The 16,420-nt window shown below is 50.0% G+C and overlaps 5 protein-coding genes across 5 annotated transcripts; 3 read left to right on the top strand and 2 right to left on the bottom strand.

Moving 5' to 3' along the window:
* Positions 1–220: 220 nt before the first annotated feature.
* Positions 221–3,157, top strand: A1O9_08448 (uncharacterized protein; the record flags this gene model as incomplete). The annotated part of the gene is made up of 2 exons (XM_013402834.1): positions 221–2,991; positions 3,049–3,157. The coding sequence occupies 2 exons, from the start codon at positions 221–223 to the stop codon at positions 3,155–3,157; spliced, it is 2,880 nt and encodes a 959-aa protein (XP_013258288.1).
* A 1,284-nt stretch (positions 3,158–4,441) lies between these two features.
* A1O9_08447 (uncharacterized protein) lies at positions 4,442–4,972 on the top strand (the record flags this gene model as incomplete). Its single annotated transcript, XM_013402833.1, has 1 exon — positions 4,442–4,972. The coding sequence occupies one exon, from the start codon at positions 4,442–4,444 to the stop codon at positions 4,970–4,972; it is 531 nt and encodes a 176-aa protein (XP_013258287.1).
* Positions 4,973–5,144: 172 nt separating this feature from the next.
* A1O9_08446 (GPN-loop GTPase 3 like) lies at positions 5,145–6,044 on the bottom strand (the record flags this gene model as incomplete). Its single annotated transcript, XM_013402832.1, has 1 exon — positions 5,145–6,044. The coding sequence occupies one exon, from the start codon at positions 6,042–6,044 to the stop codon at positions 5,145–5,147; it is 900 nt and encodes a 299-aa protein (XP_013258286.1).
* Positions 6,045–7,618: 1,574 nt separating this feature from the next.
* On the top strand, positions 7,619–8,929 carry A1O9_08445 (S-adenosylmethionine synthase; the record flags this gene model as incomplete). The annotated part of the gene is made up of 3 exons (XM_013402831.1): positions 7,619–7,716; positions 7,778–7,863; positions 7,929–8,929. The coding sequence occupies 3 exons, from the start codon at positions 7,619–7,621 to the stop codon at positions 8,927–8,929; spliced, it is 1,185 nt and encodes a 394-aa protein (XP_013258285.1).
* A 1,952-nt stretch (positions 8,930–10,881) lies between these two features.
* Positions 10,882–16,278, bottom strand: A1O9_08444 (uncharacterized protein; the record flags this gene model as incomplete). Its single annotated transcript, XM_013402830.1, has 4 exons — positions 10,882–11,259; positions 11,314–15,689; positions 15,739–16,062; positions 16,122–16,278. The coding sequence occupies 4 exons, from the start codon at positions 16,276–16,278 to the stop codon at positions 10,882–10,884; spliced, it is 5,235 nt and encodes a 1,744-aa protein (XP_013258284.1).
* Positions 16,279–16,420: the final 142 nt, after the last annotated feature.

The following is a 16,420-nucleotide window of genomic DNA, read 5'->3' as shown; positions in this document are numbered from 1 at the left end:
CACTCGATCACTTCCCAATCCACTCTCTTCCTCTCCACTGCCAAACCATTTGCATGTGGCTGATCTGCCTTCCACACTCCCAGAACACCACTCGAAACATGTCGCTATTCTAGACGGCTGTCAAAGCGTCTTTCTGCTTCCAGACAAGCCAGTGGCATGGCTGTCCGTCTTCAGCAATAGCACCCTCTCGGTTACATCCATCCACTCCACTCCCTTGAGCATGGACGACAATGCATATCACTCAAACCCAGGGAGCTTCGCTTCTGTCCCTCCACCTCCACCTCCAAAGAACTACCCTCCTCTGTCCCTACAGCGTCTCCCCTCTCTCTCGGGTGCTTTGAAGCCTTTCTCTCCCGTCTCTCCTGTACGGCGCAAGCCACTTCCTTCCCAGGCCATTCCTGTCGTCGCTTCTCCTAAAGGGCCCATCAGTCGAAAACCCGTTCAGATCTCAACACCTACTGCCCAGGATCAGCGGTCAGTGCTTCTCTTCTTCTCCAATCCATCGCCGTCAGCTGACAGATCAAGCAGACAACAATTCACTCCCCCGACACTCGCTCGCAGAAACACAGACGAGAGTAGTCTGACTCGGACTAGCTCCCACGGCTCTTTGTCTCAGCCTCCATTGGAAAGAGAACCCTCTCACTTCGTTGTCAGTCACAGTAACAAGAGGTCAAATGGTGTTTCAGTAGAAGAAGCCATTCAAGAGGAGGACATGGCACTAAAGCCTGGCATGAGGCCTGCGCCCCTGAGGACCGACTCGTCATCGTCAACCAAATCTCTAACCGTCACGGACGCGAAGAAGCCTCAGACACCTGGGAGCAAATTTACCTCTTTCTTCACGCGCAAACCCAGTGCCTCTCCCAGTGCCGAGTCCTCGGTCACAGATATATCTGACAGAAGATCGCCCCTGCCCTCACCATATGCAGGCTCTCCTCATGCCTCAAACCATTCTGCATCCGGCTACAATTTCCCTTCCAGCCATTCTGGGCCTCGGCCTACCCAATCCCAGACCTCCCAAGACTCAATTGACTTTGACGGAGGCTCTTACGTCCGATCTTCCTATCACAGCGATGCCGCGACCAAATGCCTCCAACTGGAGGCTGAGTTGCGCGAGATCAGCACAGAACTCGCTAGCTCAATCAAACGCGAGATGGATTTAGAAGACCTCGTTGACAGGCTCCAGTCGGAAGGGTCGGCCAACAGAGAAGCTGACCGCACCAGTGACTACTTCTCTGACTCTGGAATAAGTTCAATTCGCCCTTCCACTGTCGAAGATCCAAAGGAAGAGATCCAAAGGATCAAACGAGAAGCTGAACAGCTCCGGGCACAACTCAAAGTGGAAATGTCCCAGAAATGGCAGTCCGAACGCTCAAGTCGGCAAGCAATGGAGGCCCATATCCAAATCCTCGAACAAAAGCTTTCTCAGAATCGCCGTGAAACTAGCCAGTCAGCCGATATGAGTACCAAAGCCAGAGAACTCGAGGTTGCCCTGGATGATGCGAAAAGGAGATTGATAGAAGAACGGCAGACCAAGGAAAATTTCGAGGATCTGCTCACGGCCCTGCGAGTAGAACTGGAACAACATCGGAATGACCGCGACAACTTGCGCGACGAAGTGGTCCCTCAGCTTCGATCGCAGATTGAAGGTCTAGAAGCCAACCTCTCCGAGTCTCAGAAATCTCCTTACGACTTCTCCCGCATGCAACAAGAGATTCAAAGTTTAAGAGATGAGAATGCGGCTCTGCAAAGCGCCCGAGCCATGAATATGCAGTTCCGCTCGATTGCCGAAGAAGGCGAAATGGTCGAATCCCCACGCAACTCATTCATTCAACCTCGCAGCGGCGGTCTACAACGATCCAGTACAATTCATATCAACAGGGCCAATTCCAGAGCCACACCTAATCGATCAAATTCTTTATCCCGTTCCAATTCAATAGTCAACCGAGCCATCCCTGAGTCTCAACAGTCCATCGCTGACCAGCTGAAAGATGTCATTCAGCAACGAGATGCGTTGCATGTCACCGTGAAATATCTTCTGAGGCGGCAGGACCACCAACGGCAGCAGTTCACCAAGAAACTTAAGCTTGCTGAAGCCGAGCGTGATCGGGCAAGTACAATCAATCAAGCCCACAAAGGCGGCTATGAGCGTGAAGTGCGGACATTACGGTCAGAGATTAATCTTTTGCGGAAAAGGGCCGATGATGCATTGGAGCAGAAATGGCAACTTGAGAAGGGCTTGTCAGGGTTCAAGATGGACCTGGACCGCAGCAAGCAAGAGACTGCCAGTCTGCACACACTCCTTCAGGCTCGTGATGAAAGTGCACCGGAGATCTTGTCTTCAACACTAGAAAAGGCCCTGCGGCAGCTTCAGCAACAGAGAGAACAAGCCCGATCTCAGGAATCTTTGGGCTCGTTGAAGCAAGAACAAGAACTTTCTAATGAGTTGGAAAAGTCAGCAGAACGTTCGGAAGAATTGGCTGGCCAAGTTCGAAAACAAATGAAGGCTAATGCCGCCCTAAGAAATCGCCTTCAGCAAGCGATTGAACGAGGTGAAAACAATCAATCCGCCTCAACCGACCAAATCAATGAGCTTCAGGGAAAACTTCGCAAACTGGAAGATATAATCACCGTGGCACAGATGCAGTCAGAGACAGCAGTGATGAAACATGAAGAGGAAGTGCGAGTTCTGAGGGCGAGCCACAATATCCAGCTGATGCGTACCAAATCTGGGCGAAAAACACTGGGACTGCTGACTCCAGACCCACGTTCCCCTATTTCACCAATGTTTGCGAACAGCAAGAAAAGCCCCCGACTAGACCAAACATCAACCGGACCGGGAACCAACCTGCAGCAGGCGCTAAAGACGGAATATCTCGAAAACAAGGTCGCGGAGCTCGAAAAGGCACTATCCGAAGCAGAGAAAGAGATGGGTGAAGTTGTTGGGCGGATGAATACCGCCCAAATTGGTGTGGCCGAGCTTGAATCAGAGAGGTAAGCTATTCTCTTGCAAGGATTGGCGAAATAAAGCCAGACTAACAGGATACTTAGGGACGAAGCACTACGACAGACTCGTCGACTAGAGTTAGCTATTGCAGCCGAACGCGAGAAGGTGCAAACATTGATCGACTACGACTATTCCTATAATTCGGATTACTAGCGGAGCAGCATTGGATAAATTCCCAACCCAGGACTGCATTTTTTCATCGTAAAGATCCAACGCCATATTTAATTGAATGACAAATATTTTAGCCGAAGGTGTTTCGGACAGGACAATGTCGCGCACACACCATGGAGCAAGACAGCACGAGCCTTTCCTTGGAAAAAACCAAAGCGAGATCCATCAGCAATGAAAAATCTCTTGGAAGATCTTTCGCATGCGAATGAATCAGCATCTGTACAGAACTACTAATTATCATCGAGGGGAGAGCGGTCGACAGACAGGGGCCGTTGGGGATGCAACGACAATAGGGATGTGCGATTGGAGAGACTTGGATAAGACTTGTTCTGATCTCAAAACTACTATTTGCTGTCTATTTCTGGCAGTAAGTTTTAGTTTCGAGTATTTCCAAGCAAGCATGGGAGGTGGAGTTCACCATGGCATTGCAGGATAATGAGCATGAAGACGGACATTGAGTGTTCTAAGAGGTGTGATATGTATGCACACGTATAATTTAAATACCCCTCATACAACCCATCACAACAAGGCTACCCACTCAGATTCTTAGGTACCTGAAGGGACCACGCCCAAAGCGGCATTGCGTTTTGCCTGCGGACCAACGGTTGGTAAGGCTCGATTGCAACAAGGCTGTGGGAGCCATGTGCAAAGCAGCAGAAGGACCGATAGCGACGGGTTAGGCTTCTACACGTGACTCGCTTTGTGTCCAGCGCCAAGACGGAGGGTTCCCTGGACGCGGCTTCCCCGCGATGATCATCGTGCCCAGTGCTCACGAGTCATGACACAGTGGCAGACAGACATGTGATGATGTGAGGAGAAAGCGTGTTAAACGCAACTTGAGACCACTCAACAACCATATTTGTATCTATACCAATTCCACCTCCCGACATTGACATCGTGTCTCTCCCTGCTCTCGTAAATAATTAGAAACTCGTGCCAACCACCGACTGTGGCCTAGTCAATACACTGCCTGGTCTGGTGTGCTTTTCTGTTTGTCCTCAACTGACTGCCCACGCCCACAGAGCAGCAACGATGCAGGCATAAACACCGTCTATCTATTTTGACATTCGATCTCCAGGGACACCATCATTGACAAGGCCAAGCTGCACACATATCATTCTTCTCACGGCACGCGTTTGATATCAGCCACTTCTCAGTCAACCCTCCACTTCTTGAGGTGTCAACTCTCCCCAATCCCACCTTTGAATACAGCAACACAACCCTCCTTGCTCAGCATCAGCGCGACTGACTCGCCACACGACAACAATGGCACCCACCTCGGCCCTCCCACAAATCTTGACGTATATCTCTGCCCTCTACTACAGCTACATCCACCCGTTCCTGCCGTCACCGATCCAAAGTTTCCTCAATACCATCACCCCCACCATCACCAACCTCGTCACCTCTGCCACAAACGGCGACCTGACCTCACTTATCTCCACGCTCATCATTGTCTACCTCTCATTACGCATCGCAGACTATATTCGGCGCAGCGTGATTGCATGGGTGGTGTTCATCTTCAAGATTGTGCTTATTATCGGGTTGGTCAATGCTGCTGTGTATGTAAACAGGGTGGGTGTGGGTAGGGCGCTGGAAGACGCCGAGTGGGTGTTGGATCTGGTCTGGGGCTTCGTCGAGCGAACAATTGCCACAGCGGGAAATGGAAACGATAGCCATACTGGCTATTTTGGTGGTCCCGGGGGACAGTGGACTTTCAATGCCGGTGATGTGCGAGGACGACAACAGGTTCCGATGGGGAAGCGGGCCACTAAGAGACGAAGTGGAGGATGGAGTTAATATGGAGGAGGGAGCAGTTCGAAGCTGTTCTAGTTGTTTCATTCGGGATGCTTGACTTCTCATCTGGGTATCTAAGTCAAGGAATGCTATCTGATAGACCAACCACCGGCAACGCCATCGCTAAAAGGACTGGACAGATCTTCATCGATTCATGAGAGATATCAAGCCACGTCTAATCCCCACCCTCTTGCCATGCGGGCTCTTGCATCTCCGCTTCTTTGGGATCTTTGGGCTCCTGGGCTTCATGGTATTGGATGGCATCATCGATGTAGCTTAGGATATCTCCGACACTATTCTCGTCGCTGACATCCAACTGCAGGTAGGATACCATGCTGAAATCATCGATCAGCCTTGCGACTGCCCGGTTCAATTGTTTGAAAGAACCACCCGACATGACTTGGTCTATCTCCTGCGGATTGCGCATATCCATTGTGTGTTCAGCCGTCCCTCGTCCGGTGTCCTCATCGTCCAACAGGTTGGCATCTGGGTCCACAAAACGCTTCATCTCTTTCTTGCCGACCTGATCCTTGACGAGGTCCATCTTAGACAGGATATTGACGTGAGGAAGCTCCAGCATAATCATGGCGCTCATGGCGGACAGCGTGCCAGCGAAGAACTTTGCCTTGTCGACCACAAACGTCGCCTCGAGCAGGTACGCGGCACACAGGTTGATATTCAGTGGGCCCATCCTCGACAGGTACTTCACCAGCTCGGGCAATAGCGGGATGTGCGTGTAGAGTTCAATCTGGCCGGGCAGGTCGAATAAGATGAGGTATTCTTCGGAGAGCGGCTCGATGGCCTGCGCCAGGAAATCCAGGTTCTGCAGCAGGAATTCAAAGCAGAAGATCAGCCCGCCGTTGGGCCCGAGCGACATCTCTTCCATGACGTCCTCCAGCGAAATCAGGTCTCGAATGTCGAGGTCCGGTTCGTAGGAGAAATCGCTCGCGGCCGGGTCGAGGTTCACGTAGAAGCAGGATCGTCGGCTGTGTTGTAGGTGCTGGATCATAGCCGTGCAGAAGGTCGTCTTGCCTGCACCCGCCGGGCCCATTACTAGGCAGCCAAATTTCGACATTGTTTGTCTCAGCGTGTGGATGTTGTTCGTGTTGTCTTTGTTTGGTTTGTTTCCAGTCGTGACTGAGAAAGGAGGCAGGAGGGGAGCGTCTCTACTGGCGAAGGTGGTGCATGCACCGCCGCCCTACGCCCGGCGTCACTGTTAATCCGTAGATATACAAAAGCAGCGGATATTTTTGCTCTATGAGGAGGTCGTGTCTGCGCTTGGATCACTGCAGAGTTAAGAGAGTTAATTGTTTCCAGGACCTAGAAAAATCATTAATGATCATCAATCAATTCTTCCCCACACTGCCACGAAGAAGCCTGTGTCATTTAATCTCGATCGATTCTGCCACCGCTTTTGCTTATCTCCAGCAATGTTCACAAAACCCGCGTGCTATCATCACGTGGGACGGACGATGTCTGTGCGGCAAGTCGAGGCCACTCGGCAGCTTGACTTCCACCTCCACCAATTTGAGCCGAACCAAAGAGAGAGCAACTGTACGCACGGGCCCGGCGCAGGGGTGGACCGTGGCCCAAGGGGCAAAGGCCAAAGGCCAAAGAGCCTTCCAAGAGGGTTGTGCGATGGCGCCATCGCCCCGGCGATTGCAAAAATCAGTCAGTTGACAGTACGAGCAAGTCATGCCCCATGGAAAACAAACGGTGAGATTCTCGTTCTCGACACTATGCAAGGAAATAATCAGGAGCAGAACAGTTTGAGCCACCACCACCAGTCTACACCCTTCGACGCTATAAACCTTTTCGCCTGTTCAGGTGCATAGTTTTCCCAGGCGGGGTCGGTGTCGTTGACAGTCTCTGGGTCCTGCGCTTGTACAGTACAATCAATGAGACGTGGCTCCTCTTGTTTATCATTTGCCAATAAACTGTGCACGCCAGAGAGACTAGGGCTCCTCCACGAACTACCGACCGTTGGTGGTGCCGAGTGGGATCAAGAGCAAAAAACAATGATAGGCAAACATACTGAGTGATATTATCGCAGACATACATATTATTATTATCCACACCAGAACCCAATATCGAATACCTCGTACCTGTACCGACTCACGCTTGCACGCGCACCCCCCGTCTTAGGCTTGCAGGAACACGACACCCAAGCCATCCAAAGTTATTCACATCAAAAGACTAAAAGACGAGACGGACGACAAGCACCAGAAGAAGACGGACTCGACCCATTTTCCTTTCCCCTCGCAGTCCAAATCCGTCCCCCGATTTTTTTTCATCGATTCAACTCCTCATCCACTTCCGTTCCACCTCCACTTCAAGATTCTCTTGCCTCCTGTTCCTGCTCCTCTTCTACTCCTTCACACTCTCTTCCTCCTTCCCACTGCCCAACTATCCAACCATCAAGACAACTGCCTCGCCCAGCAATTCTCTCCGAGCGAGTAAGCGTGGGGCCTGCCTCATCACTCGGACACTTTCTCCGATCCGCCGCCAGAAATAAATCTCTGAAAAAAACACCCGCGCCCGCATCGCTCTCCAACTTGTCTCCTTCCACGCAATCGACTCCCACATCGTTACCACCTGACTCCTTCCTTCGTCTCTAGCATCGCCTTCATCGACTCGACGCCTTCCATCATGACCGGAGCTTCCATCACCAACGGTGTCGCTAAGAGGAGCGACACCTTCCTCTTCACCTCCGAATCTGTCGGTGAGGGACATCCTGACAAGATCGCGTTAGTTCCCACTCCTCACAACCAACCCCCGCCCAAATTGCACTAACATTATTCCCGCCAGTGACCAAGTCTCCGATGCAATCCTCGATGCCTGCCTCAAGGAGGACCCTCTCTCCAAGGTTGCCTGTGAGACTGCTACCAAGACTGGTAAGTCCCTGCCCCACACTTTCTCTCCCTCTGAAGGCCCCGCTCTCCTAACAAGGAATCTTCAGGCATGATCATGGTCTTCGGTGAGATCACTACCAAAGCCCGCCTCGACTACCAGAAGATTATCCGCCAAACCATCAAGGATATTGGATATGATCACTCCGACAAGGGTTTCGACTACAAGACCTGCAACGTCCTCGTGGCCATTGAGGAACAATCCCCAGACATTGCCCAGGGTCTACATTATGAGGAGGCTCTCGAGAAACTTGGTGCCGGTGACCAGGGTATCATGTTCGGCTATGCTACCGATGAGACCCCCGAACTCCTCCCCCTTAGCATCCAGCTCGCACACAAGCTCAACCTTGCTTTGAAAGAGGGCCGTAACAACGGTACCCTTCCCTGGTCGCGACCTGACACAAAGACGCAAGTCACCGTCGAGTATGCTCACGATGGTGGCGCTGTTGTTCCTCTTAGAGTCGACACTGTGGTTGTTTCCGCTCAACATTCTGAAGATATCACTACCGAACAACTACGAAAGGAGGTCATGGAGAAGGTCATCAAGAAGGTCATCCCCGCCAAGTATCTCGATGACCGAACTGTCTACCACATTCAACCCTCTGGACTTTTCATCATCGGTGGTCCCCAGGGTGATGCTGGTCTAACCGGCCGTAAGATCATCGTTGACACCTACGGTGGTTGGGGTGCACACGGTGGTGGTGCTTTCTCTGGCAAGGACTACAGCAAAGTTGATCGATCTGCTGCCTACCTTGCTCGATGGATTGCCAAATCCTTAGTCAAGGCCAAACTCGCTCGTCGTGCTCTTGTTCAACTGTCATATGCTATTGGTGTTGCTGAGCCTTTATCTCTCTTCGTTGAGACCTATGGAACCAGCGATAAGACTAGCGCTGAGCTCGTTGAGATCATTCACAAGAACTTCGACCTCCGACCTGGTGTCATCGTCAAGGAACTCAACCTTACCAACCCCATCTATTGCCGAACCGCCAAGAATGGTCACTTCTCTGACCAGACCTTCCCTTGGGAACAACCCAAAGACTTGACCTTTTAAGCACCAAACGCGCATTGCCTACGCCTTTATTTATCTACCTAGTTTTTGGCCGTACCAATGTTTGTGGCACGGCATACATCACGACCGGAGTTTTGGGATCGAATATCAGAGATCACTGCACCTTGATAGAGCATCGAGAGCTTTTTTAACCTGGCTCGGGTGCATGGTAGGTTAGAGTTGGATGAAGAGGGAGTTGATTATAGAGCCTGAAACCGGAACCATCTCTTTGACCTTTGATTGCCTTGTGTTTCAACAAACTCAGGAATCAAAAGTGGAGTGGATTTTTGGCGCCAGCTCCTCTGGATCAACTCTTGGCATTTCAACACCAATCGAAGAAAAGTGTTTTTTCCCAAAGGACATATTACATTGTCGTTGTTGGGCGCGCGGGAAGGGTTACGTCGTGACGATATTCAACATGTTATGATACCCCAGAAGCCTGCGAAAACGCAAACAGAAATTTTGCGTAATTGTTTGTCTATTTTTCTTAAGACTTCCGAAACACAGAAAGGAGAATGCGCACCACTTGAACCTCTTATTCGTGGTTGAGTCGGAGGGCAACTCCAAGAACATTGATGAGAGATGATGGGTGAAAAGATTGGCGTTCAACTCGTCATTATTTATTAGACTATGGTTGGCAGACAGACAGACAGAGAGCGACCAGACGAAAGAAATCACTAAGGACATATGCGTACAATGGGACTCATACCAAATTCCATCGAGTTGGCCAGTTGTTTGTTCGTGTGTTTCTTGGCCGGTTTTTTTCTATGGTAGAGACCTTTTGAGAGCTAGCCCGAGACAGACAGGAAAACGGCGACACCGTTCATAGAGGCACAGTTCTATCTCAAGCTCGACATGCATGGGGCAGACGAATGATGAAATGGCCCCGTTTGTTGTCTCGACCACCTTCTTTCCTTTCCTTTCCTTCCCTTCCCTCCAATTTTTCGTTCAGTAGCAGTGAGCTCTCTTGCTCGTAGCGTCCACCCTCGTATACCCAAGGGCCTCGTTTCTCCCAACCCGGTTGTACAGTGTCATTCCTTTGGATTCGACGGCTCCCCGTGTATGCAGTCTAGTCAGGTAGGTATAGTAGCTAGGCTACGCTAAGGCAGTTGAATGATACGACGACGCATACCTACATGGCATTGTGTAGATAGACGCCCGGGTTGCTCTCATTATATATAGATATGTTTATATAGACAGGTAGATATCTTCGCATGGACGGATTGAGACAAGTCTTGCGCTCTCTCTGCTTGAGCGGCGCTGCGCTGTGATGTCGAAGTGGGCGGAAAAAAAAACGATTGCATTCCGGATCACCAGACGGATGTACATATTCATATGTGCACAGGTATGTAGGATAGGGAAGAAAGGCGCCGATGGAATGCAAGTGGAAGGTGAGAGGGAAAAGGTCTCTAGGAGAACACACGCACACACACACACACACACACACACACACACACACACACACACACACACACACACACACACACACACACACACACACACAGACACGTTCTCTGTTTCCCTCTCTCTCTCTCTCTGCCTTCATTATGTTTATACCGCCCCAGCCTAATCCCTCTGGCCCGGCAAAAAAGAGACCCCAAACCCAAGCCAACCGAACAAAGATATTCAAACACACGTGAGACTCATTCTCGTTCGCTCGCTGGGCACAAGTATGGTGTGGGTGGAGTGGGGGAATAAAAGGGGGGAGAAACCAACTAACTAAGAAAACACACAACACGCCAACTATCTGATCTGATCGAAGTAGAAAGAACAAGACACATAAGAAATCGTAAGCCCGTAGCTTCTTCGTCTCATCTTCCCTTTGAATGATCACCTTGTCTTCAGGTGTAAACATCTGGGTAGAGGTTAAGGAGCATAATGTGGAGCGCTCGACCAAAAACACAGCATAACAAAATAAACAAGACGGTATATCTTTCCTTCTTTCGCTGCTTCCCTTAGAAACAATTCAACGAGCTTCCCTTTCTTTTCTTGGCCTTGCCGTCTCGTCCGACCGTCAACATCTTCATTCTTTCTTCAAGCTGTGCACGTGCTGCCTCGGCCTCCCGTCGCTTCTTGACCTCTTCTTCGACGGCCTGGACGCTCAGTCTATCGGATCGTCGTTCCTTCTTCAGGCCTGCAAGTTCTTCCTCCATGGACCACGCCTTCTTCTTCCATGATTCGGCGTCCACGCGCAGCTTATTGCTCTGAGTTTCGAGATCAACAAGTGCTTCTTCTAACGTGGCTGTCAGTTGTTTCTCGGCGTGCAGGTGTTTCTCAATCGTGCGGAGGCGGGCTTCTTGCTCTTCAATCAAGGCTGATTGACGGCGCACATTCTGGGAATTGGAAGATACCACTGTGCCCGATACAGGAGTGATCGGCAGTTGGACTTCTTTAGACGCGTGGCGAGATTGTGGAGGGGAAGGATTGTTTGCGTTGGCCGGAGCAACTTGAAGCCCGGGAAGGGTCGGTAACGGTGGGAGTGGTATCGCAGGAGGAGGTGATGGCAGGGAAGCTATGGACGCAGATTTGCGCAAGTTCGAACTGATCGAGTTCGAGCGTGGATGGCCATCCATGGGTGGAGATTGAGGACGTTGTGACTTCATGGTGTTGCTACGAGAACCAGTGTCGGAACCAGCCTCGTTAATCGGTTTAAGCTCTCCAAGGTCCTTCTCGAGAGCCGCAATTCTCTGTTGTGCATCAATCAAAGCTTGATTGCCTTGAGCCTGGATGACGGAGATGCGATTATGGTGCTGGTCATAGCTGCTTTGCAGCTGTTGCTCAAGCTCTTCAATAAGAGACATTTTCTTAGCCTTCTCTGCTTCGATTGCCTCGATTGTCGCTTCTTGCTTTTTCAGAAGATTATCTCGGTCGCGAATGCTCTCTTCGTGATTACCAATTTCATTTGCGAGATTCCTAATCGTATCCTGATAGTTGGCAATCTTATTGTTGGCATTCTCGAGTTCTTCCTCCAACTCAACCAAACTCTGTCGTCCATCAAGACGTCGTTCCAATTCGGCATTGGTGTTGAGCAACCGAGTGTTAGCTGCAGCAAATTGTCGCTTCTCCTCCATGATATCTTCAATGTGGGTTGCGATCATATCAGCGTTGGTCGGATGTCCGAATGCACTTTGAGCACATGACACAAGCTTTTGCAACGTTGACAAGGCATTCTCCAGGTCGGCTTTGTATGTGCTGATGTGCTTGTCATGCTTGATTTTCATCTCAGATATCTGATCATCGTAGCCAGCAAGATTGCCACCGTGGGCAAGTTTCATCTCCTCAATCTCACTTATATGTTTATCGTGCAGCAATTGTAGACTCTTCTTGTGTAATTCAACAGCCGCTTCCGCTTCTGTAACCTTCTGTTCCAACTGTGAAATTTCAGCTTTCAGAGAAAGGATATACTGTTGTTGCGATTTAGACAACTCAACTTGAGAGTCAAAGTCATTGGTAAGGGCGACGTGAAGCTCTCGGAGTTCGTTGTTCTTCTCGGCTTGTTCGGCGCTCAACTTTTGTTGTTCTTCGAGCTCTTTCTTCAAATTATCAATCAATGATTTGTAGTTGTTACGCTCAATCTGCATGGCGGAAGCCGCAGCAGCTCGTTCAAATGCATCATCGCCGTCTGCTGCAGTTTCTTGTGCTTGTTGTTCAGCTCTGAGCGTCACCACGCTAGCTAAAGCGGCATCGAGTTCTGACTTGGTTCTGATGTACTGTTTCTCGGTTTCTTCGGCAGCTTGTTGAACAGATTGGTGTTTCGAGCTGATCTCAGCCAACTGCTGTCTCAAGGATGTGATGAGTGCTTCATGTTCTAGCGAGGGTTCTTCAGCCTTTGATTTCTCTTCGAGCAATCTTTGCATCTCTTCCTGCAAGCCTTGTTCACGGCGGCCATAGCCTTCATGTAGAGATTTGAGTTCAGTCTCCTTTTGAATGATCTGATCTCGAAGTTGAGAAACCATATTCAAATCTACGGGAGAGCCGGTTTTGATACTCGTTCTTTCTCTTGTCAAGCCAGAAATGATGGTCGATTTGATTTCCATCTCTTTCTTAGCGTTCTTGACTTCGGCCTCCAACGCTTGAATCCGATCCAGACGTGCATGCAGTTCAGTGTTCGCGGCTGACAGATGAACTTCCGCCGTTTCCATTCGATCAGGCTTGGACTCGAATTCTTCGGCCATTAGTGTTCTTAGAGCTGTCACCGAACGTTGGCCTCGATCAACGCCAGATCCACTTTGCGAAGTCATCCTCCTGAGCATACCAGGGGTGCCAGGTGATGACGGCCTCGTACGTTGTACCTGCGTCTTCAGCCTCTCAACAGTTGTCAAAGTTTCCTTATGATCCGACTGTAGCCGAGTATACTGTTCCGTAACTTCATGGATATTCCGTTCATGCTCCGCCAGGAGATTTTGGAGTCGCTCGATTTCCAAAGTCGCAACATCTCTTGAAATGGTTGCTTTAGAGACCGGCGTAATGTCTGTATCCACTGAAGTTGATGACTCCCCAGCCAAGGATAATTCCGATGATAGTGATCGCGAAGAGGGTAAGTCTTGTCCATCTTCCAATTCCTGGCGACCTTCTTCTTCGTCCACTAAAAAAGATGGACTCTGGGGAAGCTCTGACTCTCGGACTTGTGGTGAGAAGGATGATTGTCGATCTTCGTCAATACGCTCTTGCATTTCGGCCAGAGTACGCAGGGCTTCCTGGTACTTAGCGGAAAGTAGGTCAAAATCGTTGATGGTAGATTCATGCTCCAGTCGAAGATCGAACAATTCTTGACTCACAGATTCGAACTTCTCTGTGATAAACCTGGACTGTGCTGGACTTGGAGCGCTGTCCTCTTCTTGAACCGGTTTTAAGGATGTTGTCACCACCATAGCCTTCTGCAACTTATGAAGTCCCTGTTCATCGGTCTCGGCATTGGCAGCTTTCTGTAGAGATTCCTCCGCGGTTTCTTCAGCGCCATGGTTGAGTTCTTCATCATCGTCTTGGACAGGAAGCTCGATTTCTTTTGCGGTTTGCAAAGCCTCCTGTTGTCTGGTATTGTCTACCGCTTCCTCGGCAGTAGAAGCGGATGGCAGTGCATTTGGATGCTTGGGTTTTCCATCCTTGTCCTGGATATGATCCAGTTCATACAGTAGATTGTCAAGCTTTCCCAGACTTCTCTGACGCTCCACCAGGTGTTCAAGTCGCTCAACTTCTCGCTGCATGATCTCCATATCCTGATCACATTCAGCGAGGCGCTCTTCAAGTGTGCAAATGTAGTCTTCAGCATTTGTTTCGCTCTCGCGGATTCTCGCAATCTCTTTTCGTAATTCAGAGATAACGGCATCGTTCTTTTCACCACCAGAGCTTTGGTCTTCGAGTCTCGATTCCAAATCATGCAGATATTGCTCTGTATTCGACTCCCTATCCATCAGCTTCTGGACTCGAGCATTCAGTTGTTGATTCATTGTTTCCACATAAGCACATTTCGTCTCTCTTTCTAGAAGATTGCTTTCAGTGGTAGCTAGAGAGCCTCTGGTTGTGGAAAGGTTTGTCTCGAGACTCTGAATTGTCTTCTCGTATTCCATGACCACCTGTTCGATCATTGCTTGATTTGCTTGTGATCGTTTCAGTCGGTCCACAGCACTCTCACCCGCTATTGAGTTGATCTGGTCGTTAGCGTCTGAACTTTTGGTGAGTTCAGATACGAGCTTTGCATGTCGCTGGCTGAGTGCGTTGTAGCTTTCTTGGACATCTAATAACTGGTTCTGCATTTCGGTTTCGCGCTCATTGGGCCGGTCAGGGCGCTCAGATATGATTCCATTCCGTCGTTCGCCATTCTCAGCACTTCGAATTTGTTGCCTCAAAAAGGCGATCTCTGTTCGCAGTCGTTCGATGACAGCTTGCTTGTCACCACCATCATCAATCTGTTGAATCTTGGGTTTGCTTTGGATATTTCGGGCTCGTTGAGCATATTGCACCGTGTTGAGAGTTTCGCTCAGATGGAATTCGGCCGGCGTGACACAAGCAATCATATATGTAATTGCATTGCCACCGAGAGAATCTTGAAGCATCCGGGTCAATTTGGAATCGCGGTACGACACGTAGGTTCCTGGGGATCTCGACGACAATTGAGATATGACCTTGCCCAAACTAGCCAGTCCAGCATTGATAGAAATCCCTTCCTTGGCACGATCGCCAGTCGCACCAGTGTTTTTCAATCTCTCACTCCCGGCTAAATCGACAAAGTGAAGCTTACTTTCCACCGTCATGGGCATGTCGCCGTTTGACATGTTGTCAAGATGAGCTGATGATCGTTTATTGGCATTGAAGCCTTGAGCTCTTGTCTGTCGGAGGTTGATGGTGAAAACGGCGTGCGACCGAGAAGATCGAGCATTTATCGCAGTCGCATCTGTTTGCCGTATCGTCGAACCATGATTTAGGGTACGTAGTAATTCCTCTATGGATGTGATGCGCACTGAGTTCAATCCCTCGACGAAGATCCGTCCGCGGGGATCCTCGCGAATTTGGACATTGGCTCTTTCTGTAAATGTCGAGTCTTCGGGCAGAAGCAGATCTCGGGGGTGTTCATTGTAGATTTCAACATAGGTGACTGACATCTCCCAGCCTTTCTCCATATATGACTTGGAATTCTGCATTACTTGGTTCAGGCTTGTCACCGAGTACCTCATGGGAGATTTCAATCCGGAATTATGTCGACTGTGCGCACCGGAAGTACCATTAAGACTATTAAAGAGATGTTGTGCGGCACGTGGAATCACACCTAACGTAAATGAGCATCGTGTTCACCAAGCACACGAAATTGTGCTTACCTTTCAAGTTGGGTTCAAACTGTTCCCTAGGCCCGGAAGTGCCCATGGTGTAACTCTTGCCAGAGCCAGATTGACCATATGCAAGTATCGAGACATTGTAGCCCTGAAGAAATGAGTCGACACTGTCTTGCAGATAATCCCAAACACCTTGCTGAGTAGTGTGTTCCTCAAATACACGGTCGAATATGAAGATCTTTTTTCCTTGCGGCGATTCTACGGCAAGGCTTGTATTTGTGTTTACCTGGACCATGGAGCGTTGAAATCGTTGCGGAATCAGATCATATCCCGGATCTGTAGGACCAAGAGGTGGTCGAACGCGAACAACTGTTGATGGAATTAGTACTGCAGCCTCGTTGGCCTTTGGTTGCTTGGAGACTACATACCGACTTTGACCGAAGACTTCGCATCCTCGTCTGATGCTCTGCTACCGCCATGTTTACTGCTCTGGCTCATGCGACTCTGACTTCGGGGAGGCGGTTTCCCGAGCATACTTTGTGGTCGTTGCTTCTGAGAAGCATCTGGCGACGGGGCCGAGTACATGCTTTGCGCACGTACCGGGCGCCCGCCGTCGGGAGATGCGGGAGGGGACGAGATCATGATCCCGTAGACACCCTCAACCACTCACTCTAGTCTTGGGTGGGTGGTGTGATGGTGTGTGTGCAACCGCGTGGTCCCTTCAGGC

This window comes from Exophiala aquamarina (assembly GCF_000709125.1).
Source record: "Exophiala aquamarina CBS 119918 chromosome Unknown aczIA-supercont1.7, whole genome shotgun sequence".
Taxonomy (NCBI): domain Eukaryota; kingdom Fungi; phylum Ascomycota; class Eurotiomycetes; order Chaetothyriales; family Herpotrichiellaceae; genus Exophiala; species Exophiala aquamarina.
The sequence above is the reverse complement of the archived record's forward strand: the minus strand, read 5'-3'. Positions and strand labels throughout refer to the sequence as shown.